At 42.8% G+C, this 22,696-nt stretch overlaps 1 protein-coding gene across 7 annotated transcripts in view; it reads right to left on the reverse strand.

The window, feature by feature from the left end:
* The window catches only part of ST6GAL1 (ST6 beta-galactoside alpha-2,6-sialyltransferase 1), a 129,229-nt gene that overhangs the window by 14,591 nt on the left and 91,942 nt on the right, over positions 1-22,696 (reverse strand). For 4 of the 7 annotated variants that reach the window (XM_053564901.1, XM_053564900.1, XM_053564899.1 and 1 more), the window contains 3 exons: positions 21,691-21,826; positions 19,141-19,797; positions 11,621-11,718 (listed from right to left, as the gene is read on the reverse strand). In XM_053564901.1, the coding sequence (XP_053420876.1) occupies positions 11,621-11,718; positions 19,141-19,747 (705 nt within the window). In that variant the 5' untranslated portion in view covers positions 19,748-19,797; positions 21,691-21,826. The remainder of the gene's footprint in view (positions 1-11,620; positions 11,719-19,140; positions 19,798-21,690; positions 21,827-22,696) is intronic. The other 3 variants (XM_053564898.1, XM_053564897.1, XM_053564902.1) reach the window with 1 other exon arrangement.

A 22,696-nucleotide genomic window follows, 5' to 3' on the forward strand; every position in this document is an offset into this window, starting at 1 on the left:
TTAAATGGACATGGCTTGGCATTTACCCATATTAATTCCCTTCATGTGAGTTCAAAGATTTCATAAGAAAAGATTGCCTCAAAATGGCCTGGGGAGTTGGGCACCTGGGTTCCAGCCCTGCTCCTCCTCCAGCTCCTTCTGTGATTTGAGGTGGGCCACCTCCCAGGCCCCAGCCTTGGGTGCCTGATATGCAGGGATCATTACCCTGCAACCCCTGCCCAGGGACTGAGGGTCAGCCAAGCCTGGAAGAATAAAGCCCTTCTCAAACTCCTGTGCTCATCTTTGTGGGGAGTGTGACCTGGGTTTGGGGATCTTGATGGGAAAGAGGCACTCACAAAGTGCAGTGCTTAAGGTAGCATCTCTAACTTTAAGCATTGTCTTCTTTCCATTGGGAATGCTGTAACTCACAACATAAGAATAAGAATAAAAATAAAAGAATAAGAATAAAAATAAGAATAAGAAAGAATAAGAATAAGTCATTGCCAGAACCACAGAGCCCTGGGAACATCTGTCAGGAAAAAGCCTACACCAGAGAGATGGAGTGTTGTAGTTTAATTTATCTATGTATTTATTATCATGATCATTATTATTATTATTTTAAGACAGAGTTTATGCTGTTGCCTAGGCTAGAGTGCCGTGGCATCAGCCCAGCTCACAACAACCTCAAACTCCTGGGCTCAAGCTATCCTCCTGCCTCGGCCTCCAGAGTAGCTGAGACTATAGGTGCCCACCACAATACCTGGCTAATTTTTCTATTTTTATTAGAGAAGGGGTCTTGCTTTGTTGAGTCTAGTCTGGAATTCCTGACCTGGAGAGATCCTCCCTCCTCAGCCTCCCAGAGTGCCCTGAGCCACCTTACCTAGCTGAGTGTTTGCTGTTTTAAAAATTGTTTGAAGTAGCCTTTCCAATTATAAAGTAACAAATGCTCACTGAAGAGTTAGAAAATATAAGAATAGAACACACACACACACACAGACACACACAAATAAGACACGGAAGGCCCACTACACATATTTAATAAATGACCACTACCTCTCACATTAACCTGAAATTTAAAAAAATAACAAAATAAATGGTCACTACTATTTCGGGATAAGCCCCATTAAGTAGGGGGACCCTCCTGGGACCCTCCTGGGAGAAATGCAGTCAGCACACCCTATCACTAGACACAGGAAGCAGGTTTTCCCTCCCCAGTGAGAACAAAGATTTCCAAGGAAGCCAGAGGGTCTTCTCGCCCCTTCATCTCCTCTCTTAGGCCCACTGAGTACAGTGGGTGCTCAGCTGAGTCTCACAGAAACCTTCTCACACTTACAGTCAAAACTGGATTTATTTAAAGACGCACATTTAACTATGTCGTTTTCCTATTGAATGTCATAACAACACCTGGCACAGGGGCGTAGGAGTAGGTCTGCTGATCTGAAACCTCATGGTATGACACCATTCTCTATAAAAAGCCACCTTCTCAATTCGAAAAGTGCTTTTTTGTTTTCTGTGGCTTCATCACACCCAGCTACCCAAAAGGCAGTCCTGTGCCACCTGGTGGAGGGGGGTGGAGCCGAACAGACATGGGTCCAGATGTCCCCAGAAGAGTGTCACTGTCACGCAGATCCCTCTGTCTGGGAGAAGACTGAGCTGCTCAAAGGCAGAACTCTTCCAAAGCAACAACTATGTCCTCAGGTGATTTCTGAGTGGCAGGTGCTCTCAGTGTGCAATGGCAGGAGCTGAGTTTGCTCATCCACAAAAAGAGACACACAGGCTGGGCACAGTGGCTCATGCCTATAATCCCAAAACTTGGGAGGCTGAGGTGGGTGGATTGCCTGAGCTCACAGGTCTGAGACCTGACCAGGACAAAGGTAAAGAAAACAGACCATCGGCTTCCCAGAATATCAAGATAAGAAAGGGCAATGACAGAAAGGTGTCTCAATCACAGCTCATTGCCACAAGAAGCGCTGCCACGGTGGTGCCTGTGATTAGAGCATTAAAGGAATAGCCCAGACATTTAGTGCTGCTCATAGGAGGGGAGAAAGGAGGGTGGTTTGCCTCGGGAGGTGCAGGAAAGGCTTCTTGAGAGTGCCTAGTGTATCGCTTCTCAGATTTTTGGCTAAGACCACGTGGAAAATGGACAGTGTAACCAGGGAAGTGGGCTGCCCACCTGCCTCTCAGCCCCAGCATGATGGTGCACAGAGCTCTAGAAGTGTGAGAAAGTGCTTCAGTGGAAAACCAGGCATTTTCACAGCCCGTTCCCCTCTGTTAGCTTCCGATTCTGTGGGAGCTGCTGTACAACTCTTTATAAATTGTAGGCAACTAACAGAGGTGCTTACTCAATCTCTCCTCCCCCTTGCCTGTCTCGTGGGAAAACCAGTTTCATTCATTTACTTCAATTTTTTTAAATTTCAGAATTATATGGGAGTACATACAATTAGGTACATACTTTGCTTTTTAAGATTAAAGTCCAGGTTATAGTTTGTCCTTCACCCAGGAAGTGTGCGATATACCTGTGTAAGGTACCTGTTGGGTGGGAATTTGCCCAACCCCTCCTTCCATCCCCTCTACTTGAATTTAACTGAGTTTTTCTCTCATGTGAGCATGTAGTTGTTAATCTGCTGGTTCCAGTGTGAGTGTGTGTGATGCTTGTTTTTTCATTCTTGTGATAATTTGCTAAGAGAATGTTCTCCAAATCCATCCAGATTGTTACAAAAGATATGAAATCTCTATATTTTGTGGCTGAATGGTATTCCATGATATACGCATACCATAGTTTATTATTCCAATCACATGTTAAAGGGCATCTGGGTTGTTTCCACACCTTTGCAACTGAACTGTGCTGAACTGTGCTGCTATAAACATGCAAATGCGAATGTCCTTATGGTAAAACCAGTTTCGTCCATTTACTCCAAATTTGTGTTGTTCTGATTTTTTCCACTGAAACAGGTCTAACATCTGCCTGTTTCTCTCATATGAGAAAAACAAAATCTTTACCACAAGTTTTTTTCTTTTTATTAAATCATAGCTGTGTACATTAATGTGATCATGGGACACCATACACTGGTTTTATAGACCATTTGACACATTTTCATCACACTGGTTAACATAGCCTTCCTGGCATTTTCTTAGTTATTGTGTTAAGACATTTACATTCTACATTTACTAAGTTTCACATATACCCTTGTAAGATGCACGGCAGGTGTAATCCCACCAATCACCCTCCCTCTGCTCCCTTTCCTCCTTCCCCCTATTCTTAGGTTATAACTGGGTTATAGCTTTCATGTGAAAGCCTTAAATTAGTTTCATAGTAGGGCTGAGTACATTGGATACTTTTTCTTCCATTCTTGAGATACTTTACTAAGAAGAAAATGTTCCAGCTCCATCCATGTAAACATGAAACAGGTAAAGTCTCCATCTTTCTTTAAGGCTGCATAATATTCCATGGTGTACATATACCAAAAATTATTAATCCATTCGTGGATCGATGGGCACTTGGGCTTTTTCCATGACTTAGCAATTATGAATTGGGCTGCAATAAACATTCTGATACAAATATCTTTGTTATGGTGTGATTTTTGGTCTTCTGGGTATATGCCTGGTAGAGGAATTATAGGATTGAACGGCAGATCTATTTTTAGATCTCTAAGTGTTCTCCAAACATCTTTCCAAAAGGAATGTATTAATTTGCATTCCCACCAGTGTAGAAGTGTTCCCTTTTCTCCACAAGTTTATTTTTATGTCTTTATGGAAGTCATGACCTTTTCTGAAAATTACCCTTTAACAGAAATCTTGCCTGTCTTCTGCGAGGCACTTCTCAAATGGTCTCAGGCCAGCTTGCCTACCCTGCTGGGAGATAAGATGCCCATCTGTCTGGGATCTGGGAAGGTCCAATCGTTTCCAAACAGGCAGAAGCAGGCAGTCAAGCTTCAGCAGTGTCCATCACTACCATCACCCAGCACCTGCTACACATGGGCCCCTGGGGGATACGCTCCACACATAGAAACTCCTTTGATGTTACAAGACCCCTTGTAGGAAAAAAGCAAGACCCCTTCTCTAATAAAAAGACCCTACCTGAGAATGCTTCTCTTTCTGTTTTTTTTTTTTTTAACTTCATTATGTTTTATTATCATCTCTGTTTTTCCCTATGGTGATAAGTATCTTCTGGTAACACTTCCTATTTCTGTTTTACAAATAAGAGAACTGAGACTCAGTCATTCCTGTAGGAAGAGCTAGAGGAGAAATTTGATCGAAGTCCCTTTGACTCTGATATTCTTAACTTTCAGGCAATCTTAGCTTTAAATCTTTTCAGGATCAGGATTGAGCTCTTTACAGTTGGGACAACTGCGATGCCACACAGAGGTCCCCAAGGAGCCGGTGAGCTCCCCATCCATGAGAATGTTCTGGGCTACTTCATGTTCCCCCTCTCCTTACTGCTACTACTGACCTCCACATCATACCATGCACGGACCCAGCAGAGCTTGGCTTCACTCTAAATTCATTCTCTCCATCCTCCAAGTGGCCCAGCATGGCCCGGAAATCCTACTCCGTTTCTCTAGTTTGCTAGCTCCTATTCTCCTCAACGACAATTTCAAATCGCGAGCTGCGCCTGTGGCTCAAGGAGTAGGGTGCCAGTCCTATATACTGGAGGTGGTGGGTTCAAACCCAGCCCTGGCCAAAAAAAAGAAGCTGACAATTTCAAATCGCTTTGCTCAAACTTCCTCTATGAAAACTTATTTCCTCCTCAACCTCCCTCAAACATGGCCTTGAATACTACTTTGCAGAGAGAACAGAAGCCCCCTCACCCTCCTAATATGAACTGCCTCCAGTGACACCTCTCCAGCCCTTCCTCCCTTCCTACCACCTTCTGCTTTCTCAGAAATTAGTGTCTCCTCTTTTTAGCATATTCACTTTTCCCCTCATCAATTGGCTTCTCGATAGAGAGTTGTTTTTTTTTTTTTTTAATTTTTTTTTTTTATTTTTTTGTAGAGACAGAGTCTCACTGTACCGCCCTTGGTAGAGTGCCGTGGCGTCACACGGCTCACAGCAACCTCTAAGTCTTGGGCTTACACGATACTCTTGCCTCAGCTTCCCGAGCAGCTGGGACTACAGGCGCCTGCCACAACGCCCGGCTATTTTTTGGTTGCAGTTTGGCCGGGGCTGGGTTTGAACCCGCCACCCTCGGTATATGGGGCCGGCGCCCTACTCACTGAGCCACAGGCGCCGCTCGATAGAGAGTTTTTTTAATTATGATAAAATACACCTAACATAAAATTGACCATTTTAGCCATTTTTTAGTATTTGCCTTAGTAGCATCAAGTGCATTCACATTGTTGTGCAAACATCATCCCCATCCATTTCCAATACTTTTTCATCCTCCCCAATTGAAACAACTAAAACACAGCACACATCAAACAGTAAAGCACCATTCTTCCCCCCACCTCCAGGCCTCAACAAACATCAGTCTACTGTCTGTCTCTGTGAATGAGTACTCTAGGTACTTCATGTAAGTGAAATCACAGCATTTATCCTTTCGTGATTGAAATTGTTCCAGTTTTTTTCATTGTGCATATATATGTATGTATGTATATACATATCACAAAATTAACTATCTTTACAATCTTTAAGCACCCAGTTCAGTGGTATTAAATTATTCATATTGTTGTGCAACTATCATCATCATCTTTCTCCATAACTCTTCAATCTCACAAAACTGAAACTCTGTACCCATGGAACATTAATTCTCTCTTCCCTTACTGCTCAGTTTCTGGAAACCACCATTCTACCATCTGTCTCTATGCTTTTGGCTATTCTAGGTACCTCACATATGTGGAGTCACACAGTATTCATTGTTTTCATGCATTATTTCACTATCCATGTTACTGTGTACGTCAGAATTTCTTTCCTTTTTAAGACTGAATTATATTTCATCGTTTGAATATACCAGATTTTGCTTAACCATTCATCCATTCATAGACACTTAAGTTACTTCCACATTTTATCTATTGTGAATAATGGCACTTTGAACATGAGTGTATAAATCTCTTTCAAGACTCTGCTTTCAATTTTTTTCAAGTATATAGCAATAAGTAGAATTGCTTATAATTCCATTTTTAATCTTTTGAGGCACCACCACAGTTTTCCACAGTGGCTGACCATTTTACATTTCCATTAATATTGCATGAGGGTTCCAATTGCTCCTCATAAGCCATCCTCATAGGCGTGATGTAGTATTTCATTGTAGTCTCAAGTTCCATTTCCCTAATGATCAATGATATTGACCGTGTTTTCATGTACTTATAAGCCATTTGTATATTTTCTTAGGCCATTTTTTAATAGAATTGTTTGATTCTGTTGTTGTTTTAGAAGTTCCCTACATATTCTGTATATTAATCCCTTATCAGGTATATGATCTGCAAATATTTTCTCCCGTTATATAGACTGTTGTTTTATACTATTGTCTTTTAATACACAATTTTTTTTTTTTCTGAGACAGAGTTCCACCCTATGCCCCTACCAGAGTGCAATGGCATCCTAGCTCACTGCAACCTCAGACTCAGGCCGTGAGCATCCCGCTGCCTCAGCCTCCAGAAGCCGCTGGGATTACAGGTGCTCACAGTGGCACCCGGCTGGGTTTTTCCATTTTTTTTAGGAGTCAGGGGTCTCACTCTTAGTTAGGCAAGTCTTGAACCCCTGAGCTCTAGCAATTCTCCCTTCTTAGCCTCCCACAGTGCTGGGATTACAGACGTAAGCCACCACACCTGGCTTGATACACAATTTTTAAATTTTTTCCATTATGTCCAATTTATATATATTTTTTCTTTATTATTTGTGCCTGTGGTGTCATAATCACAAAATCATTGCCAAATCAGATGTCATAAAGTTTTGCTCTGTTTTCTTCTAAGAGTTCTATAGTTTTGGATCTTTCATTTAGGTCATAGATCCATTTTTGAGTTAATTTTTGTATTTGGGGTTAGGTTAAGTGTCCAACTTCATTCTTTCTCATGTGGATATCAAGTTTTCCCCAGCACCATTTCTTGAAAAGACTATCTTTTCTTCCATTAGACAGTCTTGATATGCTTCTCAAAAATCATCTGACCATATACTCAAGGGTTTATTCTGGACTTTATACTCTATTCCATTAGTCTATATGTCTATCTTTATGCCAGTAGCACATGATTTTCATTACTATAGCTTTATAATAAGTTTCGAAATCAGCAAGTAAGGATCTTCTAGCTTTATTCTTACTTTTCATGATTGGTTATTTGGGGTTCCTTAAGATTCCATATAAATTTTAGGATGGGTTTTTATGCTTCTACATGAAACATCGCTGAGATTGGGGTGCATTAAATCTGTATATTATTTGGGGGTTGTACTGACATCTTAACAAAGTTAAGTCTTCTAACAAAGACTAATATTGTATAAGATATAATATAATTATATCTAATTGCTATTGGATACCTTTCCATTTATGGCTTCTTTAATTTCTGTCAGAAATGTTTCATAGCTTTCATTGCACAAGTTTTTCACCTCCTTGGTTAAATAAATTCCTAAGTATTTTTTTTTAATACTACTATAAATGGAATTTATATAATCTTTTTTAGATTGTTCACTGACAGTGTATAAAATGCAAAAAATTCAGCTGACTTTCGTGGTTTTTCTGTATCTACGTACATATTTATAATAAAGTTTAATTTATAACTAAATACCATAAAACATTAACAATAATACTATATAAAAAAACATTATAATAATATGCAGTAAAAATATTTATGTAAATTTCTCTCTCTCTCTCAAAATGTCTTATTGAACTGTACTCACCCTTCTTGTAAAAGAAGGGATAGAGTGAACTGGCATGAAACTTCTTCATGCTACTCAGAACAGCACACAATTTAAAACTTACGAATTGTTAACTTCTGGAATTTTTCATTTAAAATCTTCAGGCCATAATTGACCGCAAGTATTAAACTACAGAAAGTGAAGTCACAGATAAAGGGGAGATGACTGTAATTCCAATCTCAGTGATTTCTGGCTGGTCAGTTATATAAGCCAGAAGTGAGCTGCACCCTTGGTCCCCCTGCCTTCATGTCTCACATCCAATCCACCATCAAAGCCTGTTAACTGTTTGTCCCAAGTAGCCCTCAAATCAATTCTTTTCTCATGTTCACCTTCTCCCTCACTCTGGGTCAAGCTACCAGTATTTCTAGCCCAGACTACTGAATGATCCTCCTAACTGTGCCTCTCCCTCTACTGCAGCCCCTGTGACCAGATGGAGCCAGGGAAGTTTTCGATTGCAAATCTGATCATGCCGTAAGAAGAGAACTCCTTAGCGCCCCTGCACGGCTTGCTTCCTTCTTCCTTTCAGCCTCATCTCTCACCACCCATCTCCACACCTACCCACCATTTCCCCAGTCTTTCTCCACTCCTGTGTTCTCCTTAGAGGACTTTACTTACACTGTTGCCACTTCCTGAAAAGCTTTTATTTTTTATTTCCAATTAATATGAGGGAATTTGCAATGAGTTTGCAATTGAGTTTGCATTTGTAAGGTAAAGTCTAAGTTGTAGTTGTGTTCTTCACCCAGAAAACATGCCATACACCGACTCATTGTTCCCACTTGGAAGGATCGTGCCAATACCCCTCCCCTTCCCTCCTTGTGGGATTTAATTGAGTTTTTCTCTCCTGTGAGCGCCTTCTTAAACTACAAGTTTCAAATTACTATTGAGTACATTTGATGCTTGTTTTTCCATTCTTATGATACTTAGAAGAGTGTTCTCCAAATCCATCCAAGTTGTAACAAAGAATACACAATCTCATCTCACAGTTCATTAATCCATCCGTATGTTGAAAAGCACTTGCATGCTATGAATCTGACAAAGGGCTACAACGAGAATCTACTAAGAACTCAAGCAAATCAACAAAAGAAGAGCAAACAACCCCATTAAAACCTGGGCAAGAGACACGAACAGAAGAATCTCTTCTCATGAGGACAGATGAATAGCCAACAAACTCATGAAAACTGTCCCTAATTATTAGAGAAATAAAAATCAAACCCACGGCGGCGCCTCTGGCTCAGTCGGTAAGGTGCCGGCCCCATATACCGAGGGTGGTGGGTTCAAATTCGGCCCCGGCCAAACTGCAACCAAAAATAGCTGGGCGTTGTGGCGGGTGCCTGTAGTCCCAGCTGCTCGGGAGGCTGAGGCAAGAGAATCGCTTAAGCCCAGGAGTTGGAGGTTGCTGTGAGCTGTGTGAGGCCACGGCACTCTACTGAGGGCCATAAAGTGAGACTGTCTCTACAAAAAAAAAAAAAAAAAATCAAACCCACTTTGAGATATTACCTGACCCCTGTGAGAACAGCACACATAACAAGGTCCCAAATCAACAGATGCTGGCATGGGCACACAGACAAGGAACTCTCCAGCACTGATGGTGGGACTGCAAACTCATACAGCCTCTATGGAAAGTAGGGAGAGTCCTCAAAGAACTAAACGCAGACCTTCCATTGAATCCTGCAATCTCATTACTAGGCATCCACCCCAAAAATAAAAAGTCATTTTGCCACAAGGACATATGCTCTTAATATTTACAGCAGCCCAATTTACACTGCAAAGATGTGGAAACAATCCTGAACAACTCTATCCAATTTCTCATTGTCTGCTCCTACCCTCCTTCTGCACAAGTATCTCCTCCTTGGGAAAGCCTTCCTGACCTTTCCAAATAGCTGAAGTCTCCCTCTTATGGGCTTTACTAGCACCTTGACCCTTTCTTCTGCAGTTCTGCTGTAACTTTATATTCTCTGTAAAACGATCTGACTGCATCATGAGAATGAGACTGAGTGTGGGCTGCTCACCATGGCATCCTCCGCGACTGGCTCGGTGTCTGTCCACGTAAATAGTAAGAGTAGCTGACAGTCACTGACACATGAGCCAGGTGCCGTTCTAAGTATTTTGCACACATTTTTCTCATTTATACCTCACAACAACCCTGTGAAGAAAATGCTATTATTCTCTTCTCTGTCTAGATAAGTAACTTGAGATGATCATTTAGCTGGTAAGAGGCAGAGGTGGGTTTCAACCACACCAGGCCAACTGCAGAGACTATGTCCTCACTGCTACACTCTGTTCAATACCGAATATATCTGTTGAATGAATTTGCTAGTTAAGGGTAAGTCCACATCTCTCCTGGATGGTTAGGTAGCATCTTACACAGAAGCAGTTAATGCTCCCTAAAGCGCTCTCCAGCTCCAGGATTTCTGTGACTGGCACACGAGAAGGGAAAGGTACCATGCCTGCCCTAACCCTTCTGTCTGAATTTAGACTTGCCAGAGTCTGAGCAGTCAGGAAGATTTGCCTCATCTCACAGGGCAATGTGATCCCTCCACACCTCGACCTCCAACCTAGCCAGGGTTGTTTGAACACTTCACTGATGTCCTATGCATCTGTCTTACCAATTGTACTTTTGGAGTGTATCCTTACTGCTGTTTCTCCAAATCCTGCCCTGCTTTCAAAGTCTGGCTCAAATGCCACTTGCTCCAGAGAATCTCTTGCCAATCAATCCATTTCTTTCAGCCCTCCCTCTTCTAGTAATAACAAAAGTAATATTAAAACCTAAAATACAAGCTTAACACAGACAGGCATTAGAAGCACCTGGAGGCTACTGGAAGATGTTCCAGTGGTAGAAAGTGACTTTCTTAGAAAAGCTTAAAAGGTTCTAGAAAACAAAAAACAAAATGGTGGCCACTTACAAAGAAGTTAAGTTCCTCAACTCCTTTCCCATTATAAAAAGATTCTTAAGGCCGTGGGACTCAAATGGAAATCAGGCTCTGTAGGAAGCAACCTCTGCCCAGCTGGTGAATTCCTGGAAGCCAGGAAATGAAGAACAAGAACAGAGAGGTGGATCCCTGCCAGGGGAGAGGAGAGATGCACATCCTACTGGCACAGTGCAGATAGGGTGTTTCTAAGAGTCCTCGGTAAGTGTACAAAGACTAAACACAGACATAAAAACACCCAAGGCTCTCTGTGTTCACTCAGAAAAAGGCAAACACCAGTGGTTGTGAGTGAGGTGAGTGGGGCTGCAACCTATCGTACAATTGTTGATGCCCATAACACAGTTTTTTCTGCTAATTAAATCTATTAACAGAACTTTGTGATGAGAATATTTCTAAATTTCCATTAGCACTGAGAAACCAGCATGTGCTACCTAGAAATACTTTAGGAAACTAATTACCTAGGTGAATTTATGACATGATACATGCATCCTAGTACTGTTTTCCGCCTAATGACATGATACTAATGTCTTACAATACTTGCATAGCATTTTACAGTTCATAAAGCACCCTCACATATTATTTCATTTCCTTTTCACAATACTACTCTGTCTCCCCTAGACGTCCCCTACTCCACTGTCCCTCATACAACTCTCCAGAGATGAGCTGGCAGGCACAGGACAGTAGGTGACTAGCCATCACCAACTTGGATCATGGAATCACTGTCTCCTTCTCCAATGAGGAAGCTGAGAATTAGGAAGGTCAAGGGACTTAAGGAGCTGGCAGCTTTGATGTGTACTTGGTAGGTATATTCTGCTTTACAGCCCACACCTGGGTCCTTCTCTCACTCCATATCTGCACAGAAGAAATTTTACCTGAGAGTTCATCAGGCGAATGGTAGTTTTTGTGCCCACATCTTGTTGGAAGTTGGCCGTGGGTGCCCCATTAAACCTCAGGACTGCATCATGACTATCTACAAACCATAAAGAGACAGAAAAGAGGTGGTGAGCATTAGCAGTGTTAGCGATGTGCAGAAAGAGAGAAGGGCCAGAGGGAGAGAAGGCAAGAGGGAGTGGGACCAGGGGATCGGGCTTCCCAACTTTTGTCCCATCGTGATGTATAGAGGGAAATCATAACATTTTTATGGTGCTCAGGCATTAAGTGCATTAAGTGCATTAAGCAGAGATGACCACCTATCTGCTGGCTGCAGTAAGAACTAAACTAAATTCCATGTTTTTCCATTTTTTTAAAGTAAAGACATTGTCAAAAACAACATACTAAATCCAGTGGCACTCCAGCAGACCATGTCAAAAACTCTAACTATTTCCTTTGCTCTAGCACCTGTCTTTACAGCTATTTAGGCAGAGTTTGGAAGGTTTGGAGACAGTTCTGTACCCAGCATTGGTCAATTCAATATAGTAGAGAACCGATGACTTTTTAAAACCATCTGAATCCTGAGATCCTATGAGAACTCAGCCTGGTCTTACTTGATCAAGCAAGTCTGGGGTTCACCCCTAAAATCTATAGCAGATTTGAGGATCAGCCCAGCCCTCTGTTGTTCTATTTACTTCCATGTGGGTTTTGGGTCATTCTTTATCAAAACAGGCAGAACTAGAGGAGAAAGGAGGACATTCGATTCAACAAAAGACCTGGAAAAATAATGTCCACAAAATTAAGGAATGAAAGTCACCTTCTTTATTTTAATTCCAATGTATGGTACTAACTATCAGAAACCATTCATTCATAAAAGCAACAAACCCTGTCCTCAATTCTAGGGCCAAAATAGTTTGAAAACTAAATAAAACATTCATGGTTTAAGCTTTTATCAGCTCACAGAGTAGTCTCACATCTGTACATGGGGTAGGCAGTTGGTACGTCTTTACACAACTCAGAATTGCAACAAATTTTATCAGAATCAGTCACTGGCTTCAAAAGTAATGAGCAGTGATCACGTTAGAAGTGCAGATGCACCAGAAACCACTCAATTGACTTCCTCATTTCACGAATGAATAAACTACTGGACAGTGTCCCAGCAGGAGAGAGATGACACGCACAAATGGAGTAATGGAGAGTTTCTTAAAAAGACTCTTTACAAAGTTGTGGGTAGAGTCTGAGGAAATCAACACAAACGGGCTAACACCCAGGCGTGCCTGCTGCAGGAAGACACTGCCAAAAGAGGCAGCCTTTAGAAGAACACAGTGACTGCCAATGTCCAGCTGCCAAGAAGGAAGCTGAGGGAATCAGTACTCCAGCCTCTCTCCCCTCCTTCCTTGGACCTTATAGGCCTGGGGGGAAGGAGAGAGCAGGACCCAGGGACTAAAAGGGCTGCCTGACAGGGGCTGAGAACGCCAGTCCAGAGAAAGGCACAGTTTGAGGTGGCTCTGCAGGGGACACCCAGTAGAACAGATGCCCTGACAGTGCTCTCCTCTTCAGCTTTGTCCAGTGCTTCTCCTGGACAGTTCCAAATAAAGGTCAGAGGGCAAGGTACACCAGCTGACACAGTCCAAAATTTCAATTTCTCAGGGAACAAAGCCAGGCAGAAAAGGGTGAAGGGTGAATCATTCAACAAGCTCTGATGGGGGACCTACTCCACGCCAGGCACTGCTCTGGGTCTTGGAGACAATGGTTATGACCAAGAAAGACCAAATCCTTGCCCTCAGGGATCTTACATTCTGCTGCACAGAGACAGACAATAATAAATAAGCACAACAATTTACATATAAGATAATTATAGGCAGGCACGCTGACTCATGCCTGTAATCCCAGAGCTCTGGGAGGCCAAGACAGAATAATCACCTCAGGAGGTTGAGACCAGCATGAGCAAGAGCAAGACTCTGCCTCTACTAAAAATAGAAAAATTAGCTGAGCACGGTGACGGGCGCCTATAGTCCCGGCTACTCAAGAGGCTGAGGTAGGCGGATCATTTAATTCTAGGCATTTGAGGTTGCTGTTAGCTACAATGATACCACTACATTCTAGACTGGGAGGCAGAGTGACACTCTGTTTCCAAAATAAATAAATAAATAATTGCAGATTGTGACTAAGACATACTATGATACAAATAAACTGAACTGTATGACAGAGACACTGAGGCCATCAGACTCCTTTCAATAGAGTGATGATTCAAGGAATGTCTCAGAACTGAGATCCACAGGCTGGGAGGCATGGAAGGGTCCAGGGAAACTGATTTCAGCCACTTGCCACTCAAGTGTCAAGACCCCAGTGAAGGCCGAGCACGGTAGCTCTTGCCTACAATCCCACCACTCTGAGAGTCCGAGGTGAGTAGATCCCTTGAGCTCAGGAGTTCAAGACTAGCCTGAGTGAGAACAAGATCCCATCTCTACAAAAAAGAGAAAAACTAGTTGGAGATTATGGTGGGCACCTGTAGTCCCAGCTACTCAAAAGGCTAAGGCAAGAAGATGCTTGAGCCCAAGAGTTTGAAGTTGCTGTATGATATGGTAATATGTCACTCTACCAAGAGTGACATGGTGAGACCCTATCTCAAAAAAAAAAAAAAAAGACCCCAGTGATGGGAAGGACTTGGCTAGAGACAAGCAAGTGAGGGGGAAGGAAAATCAGTGATGCTAAGAATGGAGAAGCATGAATCCTATGTACTCAATTTTGATATGAGGACAATTAATGACAATTAAGGTTATGGGGGGGAACCAAAAAGAGGGACGGAGGGAGGGGAGTGGGGCCTTGGTGTGTGTCACACTTTATGGGGACAAGACACGATTGCAAGAGGGACTTTACCTAACAGTTGCAATCAGTGTAACCTGGCTTATTGTACCCTCATTGAATCCCCAACAATAAAAAATAAAATAAAATAAAATAAAAAAAGAAAAGAAAATCAGTGATGCTATTAAAGAGGTCGGCAGGAATCAGGTTATACAGGACCAGGGAGGCCCAGGTATGAAGTTTGGATTTGATTCTAAGAGTTAAAAAAAAAATCAAAGGAGAAAACTTTTTGAGACAATGGATATCTTAACTACCCTGATTTGATCATTACATGTTGTATACATGTATCAAAATGTCACAAGTACCCCCAAAATATATACAACTATTTTGTATCAATTTTTTGAAAAGAGGAAAATTTTAAAGCAGGCCACTGACTTGGCCTCATTAGAAAGGGGATAGGATCCTGTTTGTTGAACCACTTTTGCTAATTGAAGGTTGAAGAACTTTCAAAGTCTAATGGGCCTCTAGGAAATCAACAAGAGAAACCCACAGCTACTGAGTCTTCATCAAACAAGACCAGCAAAAGGGAAGGTGGCAGAAAAGAGGGGCCACTACCTCTCTCTAACTTATAATGAAAGCTCAGAAAAAGATACAAATTAGAAAAGGAATTATAACCCATCACTATATACAGATGACATAATTGCATGCCTAAAATCAACAGAATCAGCTCAAGTTAGTAAATTCATAAACACATCAAAATCCTTTGCCTCCAAGCATAGTAACTCTAAATGGGTAGAAATTACGAAGAAAGAAATTTTATCACAATTTATCACTAAATATACATATGTTTTCAAATTGCTTATTGAGTCATATAACCATTTATGGATGACTACAGTCTGATTCCGGTTGGGAAAAATAAACATACTATAGATCAGGGCTAGAAAACTATGGCCTGCAGGCCAAATCTCGGCACCCCTTATTTATATAAATAAAGTTCTATTAGAACATAGATCCACAGGTAGCTATAGCTGGGGCTACAGGTGCCCACCACAACACCTGGCTGTTTTTTCTCTTCTGTGTAGAGATGGGATCTCCCTCTAGCTCAGGCTAGTCTTGAACTCCTGAGCTCAAGGGATCTACTCGCCTTGGGCTCCCAAATTTCTGGGATAGTAGGCAAGAGCCACCGTGCTCGGCCTTCACTGGGGTCTTGACACTTGAGTGTTCTCTGGCTGCAATCAGTTTCCCTGGCTGATTTATTTTTCCCTGGCTGATCATTTACTGCTGGCTATGATTGTTTTTACACTATAACAGCAGAGTTGAATAGTTGTGACAGACATTGTATGGCCTTCAAAACCTAAAATATTTATTATCCAGCCCTTTTCAAGACCCCTGGTATAACTGATCATGTTCTCTAAGCTATTCGATGCAAGGGAGTCTTCTCTGTCCTCATTGTGCTCCAAACCCATCCCACCTCTGCAGACTCTGATGTCAACAGCTACTATCCCACAAACCCCATCCCTCTTTGCCTTCCATCATATGGTACACACCTGGTTCTCCACCCCTTCTGCAGCCCTTCTGAATTTTCCTGCCTATCTTCTGTTCTTTCCTGACCTTTAAATGTAAACCCTTTTTGGGTTTTCTTATCAGTCCTCTTCCTTGGATTAAAACTGTCACTTCACCTTAATACAAAAGACTCCTATAGCTGATCTCCAGACTGGATCCTTCTCCAGAATCAAATATCTAACTCAAAGGTGTCTACCCAGAGAAATCCATAAACACTTCAGGCTCGGTACATCCAGAATGGAATCTGCCCTCCTCCAGAAGCATGCTCCCTGGTGGTGCAATATGGCCTAGTCTCAGGTCAGAAACCCTGGGGCTTGCCACTCACTCAAGGTCACTTTTGGTCAGACTCTAAGTTCTGTCTCTTTTGTGTCAGAGACAAATACGGCCCTTTCTCTCCACCACCATGACCACTGGTCTGGCACTTCTCGCCTGGATGTGGCAATAGTCCCTGAGAGAATCCCTGGAGAGATTATGTAGTAGTCCCCGTGCAGAAGGAAACTCAGCCAAATGAGAAATCTCTCCAAAACACACACGATTTCATCACTCTGTTGCTCAGAAACCTTCTAGGGCTCTCAGAATGGAACCCAAAGTCTTTATTGTGACTGTCAACATTCTGTAGGCGCTGATCAGTCACTACCTTTCTGGTCTTCTCCCTCGCCACTATCCACACACTCAGCCCCATGTCCCAGCTAAATAGGGTTACTGTGACACCCAGACATACTCTGTGCTTTTCCCCCTGCAGCCTTCACTTCTTGCCTTCACCTCAACTCAGAATGTTCTTCTCTTTTCCTCTAGGAGAACAAATGGACAAGAATATCAAAGGATTTTTTTAACAAGGGATAAATGGTACTAATTGTATTATGAAGCTACAGTCATTATGAGGCACAGGAGCAGAGAGGTCAGGTCTGGGGGGTCTTCAAATCAAACCCCAAGCTGCTGTTAACCAGCTGCTAAATCCCTCCAGCCTTCACAGTTAGCTCATCAGCAGAATGAGAGTAATATTACCTCCTTACAGGTCTGCTAGGAGGATTATAAAGTAAGGCATGTTAGGCACACAGCAGGTGCACAATAAGCATTGCTAACACATCTAAGATCCTCTCCATGTGTAAGTAAACTATCACAAATAGCTGAAAGTTACTGAGTCCATGTGCTGATCTGTGGGACTGATGGAGGCACAGTATGTGATTACAATCTCTCTGATAAACAATCTCACAAGGAATGAAAAAATTGCCATAAAATTTCTCTTGTTTGAGTCTTTTAGCTCCATTTCTGAGGATATTTCCCCCACCGAAGGGCAGTAGTGATCACTTAAGCTGTCTGCACAAAAACTTTGTTAGCAGTACTATTTGTAAGAGTGAACACTTTGAAACCATCTGATATGTTCAATAGTTGGGAATGGGCTCCACAAATTCCGGATGCAGCGGGGTTCTGGCATGCTGCCTGGAACTCAGAGGCTTCAATAAAGGGCCTTTCCCTTCCCCCTTCCCTTTCCCCTTTGTACTGTAAGCTCCTATTTTGTATTGTTGGTGAATCTATGAATAAATAAAAGAATAAATGAGTGAATGACTTAAAATATTTGTTAAAACTCCCAGAGGATATGCCCCATGAAAAATAGAGCAGCTGAAGTCTAGCACGCAATTTTTATTGTATCTCAGGATCAAGGTCCTTCCACGGAAAATACTTGTTTGAAGTTATAATTGCAGTCTAGAGAAAAAGATTGTTTTCCTTTAAGGAGTGCATGAGATCTCAGCCTCTGCCTCCAACTTCGACCGATAACTTCACATGAAGAAAGAGGGTCAGCTAACACCTGAGATATTCAAAATCTTTCCTTTATGCAGCAAAAATGGGGAAAAAAAGAAATCTAGTTCCATTATGGATGAATAAAAACCGAACACATTTAGTTCCTAGAAATTGAAGTCGAAAAGAAACCAAAGAGGCAAACATTGGGGTGGTGCTGGCCATCTTGGCAGTTTTTACTGGTTAGGGACTGCCTATTTGGGGAGGTAGAAAATGTGATCTCACCACTTGTTTCTGCTCTAGAGAATCCAACTTGGGTCTACTTTTCTTCTTTGAGAGCCTGTGTTTGGTTTCAGGCCATTTTTCCTGGCAGTTATATGAAGGAAATAAAAAAGGAGACATATGACCTCACCTGCTCCAGTACCTCCGCCTGACAGAGAAGAAAGGTTTCCTGTGCTTTGCTTTCTCTCCCTGATTTATTTCACGGGAAAGAAACACAATTTAAACACATTCTCTCAAAATGAGGGAAATATAAGCAAATCTATAGCTCTCTAGGGTACATGTTTACAAATACGGATAGACTTTCTATCTTTATTAACTGCAAAGGGTTTCAAGAAAAGCAAATTAATATATTTTGACCAGTGACTCTTAAACCTTTTTTTAGGTCACAGATCCCTGAGAATCAAATGCAATCTATGAACTCCCTTACTGGAAAAAAAAAAAAATGCACACACACACACACACATTTGCATGTGTTTTAGGGATTCCTGAGCTCCTTAAAGTTGGTTGACAGCCTCCAAGTTACGAACTCCTGCCCTAATTAAAGCTTTTCTAGTTGAAAATTTCCCAGGCGGTTGAGACCAAAAGAGTATTCCATTACTCAATTAAATAATGGAATTTCAGAACCTGAAAATGAAGTTGAGATCTATGCTTCAAATATCTGCAAAGGTCAATTGTAGCTTTTTGCTTATGGTAGTGGTGGAACTCCTTTCAAACGAAGTCTTCCGCAGAACACTCATATTTAAAACAGATAAACATAAAATGATTCTGTTCCCAACAGAAAGACATGATAAATGTATGTGGGGCTGGAATATCCTAATTACTTTGATTTGACCATTGTATGTCGAATACATGTATTGAAATACCACTCTGTATACCATACATATGTACAATTATTACATGGCAACTAAAAATAGAAGGAAAAAATAGCTATTCTAATTGATAAAGATGCCAGACACCTGGATTCCCATCGTTCAGCTGCCCTGATGTTACTTCTGACTCTGAGGACACAGCCCTGGGCCTGATCCACTGGTCTACCAAGCCACACTTGGGCCACTTGACACCTGTACCATCCATATGCCCAGCTAGTCCTAATGAGCACTGGCTGTTCAGAGAAACTTAACACCCCAGAACGTACCTATTTCTTGGCCCAGCTGGGAGGACTTCAGAGATCCCGCTGAAGAGACAACAGCGCACCTGCCCCAAGGCCCAGCCTTGGTCCTAATGTTCTCCTTGGGCAGGTAACCCTCCCACAGGGAGGTGTTGAAGGGAAAATCTGTGGCCTCCACCATGGACACATTCACGTGGTCCCGGAGGTGACAGCGCAGGGCCTCCGCACTGAACTTGACACCTGGCCCAGGCCCCTTATAGGACACTTTGTACTTGTTCATGTTGAGATAGTTCTTCCAGATCTTCTGCAGCCTGGGGATAAGGTTTTTGGAAGAGCTGTCCTTGTTCCACACCTGGAAGGAGGCCTCTCTTTTAGCCTTGGCTGGGCCCCTGAGGCTGCTGGGGGCCTGGCTGCCTCTGTGGGGGTCCTGGGTGCTGCTCAAGGATGCAGACTGGGACTCGGACCCTGCGGCCGGTTTCTCCAGACACTTTAATGCCTGCAATCCCTTGGCTTGAAATTTAGAGGAATTATAGTAACTCCCTTTCTTCTTTTCCTTCCATACACAGATGACTGCAAATAGGAGAAAAGCCAGGACACAGCAGCTGAATTTTTTCTTCAGGTTGGTATGAATCATAATGAAGATGTGTTCAGGGAAGCCACTTCGTTCTTAGCAGGAAAACAAGCCTTAAAAAAGTGGGACAAGGAAAACAAATGATGTAAAGAAAATCCTGAGGTTGGGGCAATGGCCCAAGCGACAGACTTTGAGTGAGGAGGCTTGAATTCCAGCCCTGGTCCACCTCCCGCCAGCTGGGCAATCCTAAGCAGCTCTCAAAACCTCCAGCCTCAGTGTGGGCTTTGAATGCAGAGAGCATTCCCTCAGACACTCCCTTCTTCCCCTCTCTGAGCCATGAACACTTTCTATGTCTTTCCACCATTAATTTTTATAGCCTGAATCTTAGTGTCTTGTTGCCCTGCTCTACCTCCCTGACTGCACTCAGGTTCTTGAAATCGGAAACCACATCTTAGACATCATTTGGTTCCTAGAGCCTTAAACCATTATATAAAGGCACGCATGCGCGAGAAAAGAATACAAAGGAAGAGCAGATTGCCCTGTCTACATCACAGAACCCAAACTCTCTAACATCTTAAGTGGTCTAGCATTCTTTTAACATAGCTAGAAAAGGCTCTCTCGCCATGCATGATACCCAAGATGTGCAGTGCATCTCTCTAAGGGCTGTGACGTTGGACTCTTGCATGAGAAGAAGACTAAGCCTTAGATTCACAATATAATATTTAATCTTGTGCAGTACCCCCCCCTCCCCAAAGCACTACTGAGACAGGAAGGTGACTCACCTCATGATAGAGGGTAGGAAATCTGGGTAAAATAGCAGATGTAGCCAATTAAAGAAATAGATTTTTATTTTATTTTATTTCACCATAACCAGGGCCACCATGAGGCACACTCCGCAGAGCACTGTGTATACCATAGTCTAATATAAAGGGCATCTCCTGAGCCGTGCAGAAGGGCCTTGGCCACTGCTAGCCACGAGGTGTTAGGTACCATCTCCATTGTCACAGATGGGCAACTTGTGTCTCTCAGTGCCCAAGATCACAGAGTTCAAATCTGAGCACACTTGATTCTGTAACCCACATCCTTTCCGTTACATCATGTGCAGAACTGCTGAAAGTTCTGGGAAATAGATTTTACTAAGCAAATAGCAACTGAATAGCTCTCTTTCTATCTGGGTAAAGACCCACTTTGTTTTCCCAGAATTTATTGTGTAACTGAATGGAAGTTGGAAGCACTTTGAACTCAAACAATGTCTGCATCTTTTAGAAAACATTACATTCTTTCCTCAACCACTAGGTTTATTTGCTATAATGAGTCAAAGCAACTGCCACCAGGGTTTTGCATTAGGGGTCCAAAATCCCTGCCCACAGAGCCTACCCCTAAGGATGTCTGGGACAAGGTAGTAGAATACGGGGCTGGGTATTGACAAAGGCTGGGTTCTTGTTCTCATTGTTGTTGACCCTGGGCAAGTCACTTCACATTCCTACCCCTAAGTTTCTGTAGAATAATCACATCTATCTCTGTCCTGTCCTGTGTACAGAGTGTTGGGAGCACCACATAAGAAAATGATGCTGATTCACTTGCAACAGGTAAGCAGAAAGGCACAGGAGGTATCTGAATGGAGGAGCACAGCCCCTCGGCACAAGGGCCTTTGTGGGGTTGACGTAGCAGTGGAAGATGGCAGAGTGCAGTACCAGCTATCACGCATCAGTCTTTGCTCAGGCTCTGCGTCTGAGACTCTTTCATTAACTGGCATCCAGACAATTCTTGGAGCCCACTGTCACTACCAACTGAAGTGGCACTTGCCTGTCTCCCAGACCTGAGGAAGCAGTGGCTCTGGGGATGATGGGTTCCCACCCTGGGCTGCTAAAATTTTGGAAGGAGTGAAATGTACATAGAGGAAGAAAAATTCAGACATAAAATCATGACATGGGAGGTAGGGTATTGTTGTATTATTAGAAAACCAAGGAATTCAATTAGCACAGATCCCCACCACAGCTACTCACATGGCCACAGGACAGCTGAAGGAGAACCAGAGGAGAGGGGAAGCAGCATGGGAGGAGGGCCTGCCACCAGGTGGCCCTCCACCTGGACTCTCCCTTGAGTTTTACCATAACACTATGGTTGAGATATGGAAAAATCCTATGTTAGGAAATGAAGAGAATGGGGATTAGCAAGGTTGGCAGGGTTTCTCCAAGGTCACTAGCTAATCAGTGTCAGAACCAGGATTCCAAGCCAGGTCTGTCTGACTATAAAAGTTCATGGTTTTTCCACTAAAAGATAGGATCTGTGATGAGTGGCAATGAAAAGTCAGTGTTAACCCAAGAGGACTCAGAAATCAGGGTCCCTAGAGAGGCAACTCGATCTGTCAGACAGTTGCAGACAGCCACCTCCACCACCAGCTCTGTGCCAACCATCACCACTGTGCCACTTGGGAGGCCCTTTCTCATTAATCAGGTCTCAGGAACCCACTATGCTCTGGGAAATAAGCAGAACAGATTTTATGAGCTCTATTGATAGCTGAAGACAGTGACATTTTAGAAATATAAGTAATTTTCAAACTTGCACTAGTGATTTGGAAATAGTGGACTTGCAACTTGACTTTTACATGTCTGAGTGAAAGAGCTGGAGGGAGGGGCCTGATTCAGCACCAGGGTAAGGCACAGGGAGGGGCTGCCCAGCACCTATTCTCCAAGGCAGGGGTTTCTCAGGAAAGAAGAGTACCCCCAAACAGCCAGGCCCAACAACTGTCCCACAATCACCAGATGGCCTCAGCCTTCACAGCCTGTTCCTCTTCGTGGCTGTGAGTGGCTGAAACTCCACGTGAAAACTCCATATCAGAGCTCACGGGTTACCTAGGCACCACCCTCGGTTGAGGCTCCAAGTCTACCAGGTGGCTGGAGTTTCTGCTCACAAGCACCTAGCACTACAAGACGCCTTTCTCATCTCCCAAGCTGCTCTAAGGACACAGGGACGGAAGAAGTTTCACCTAAACCAGCCTAAATGAGGAAA

This window comes from Nycticebus coucang, chromosome 16, assembly GCF_027406575.1.
Source record: "Nycticebus coucang isolate mNycCou1 chromosome 16, mNycCou1.pri, whole genome shotgun sequence".
NCBI classification, from domain to species: Eukaryota; Metazoa; Chordata; class Mammalia; order Primates; family Lorisidae; genus Nycticebus; species Nycticebus coucang.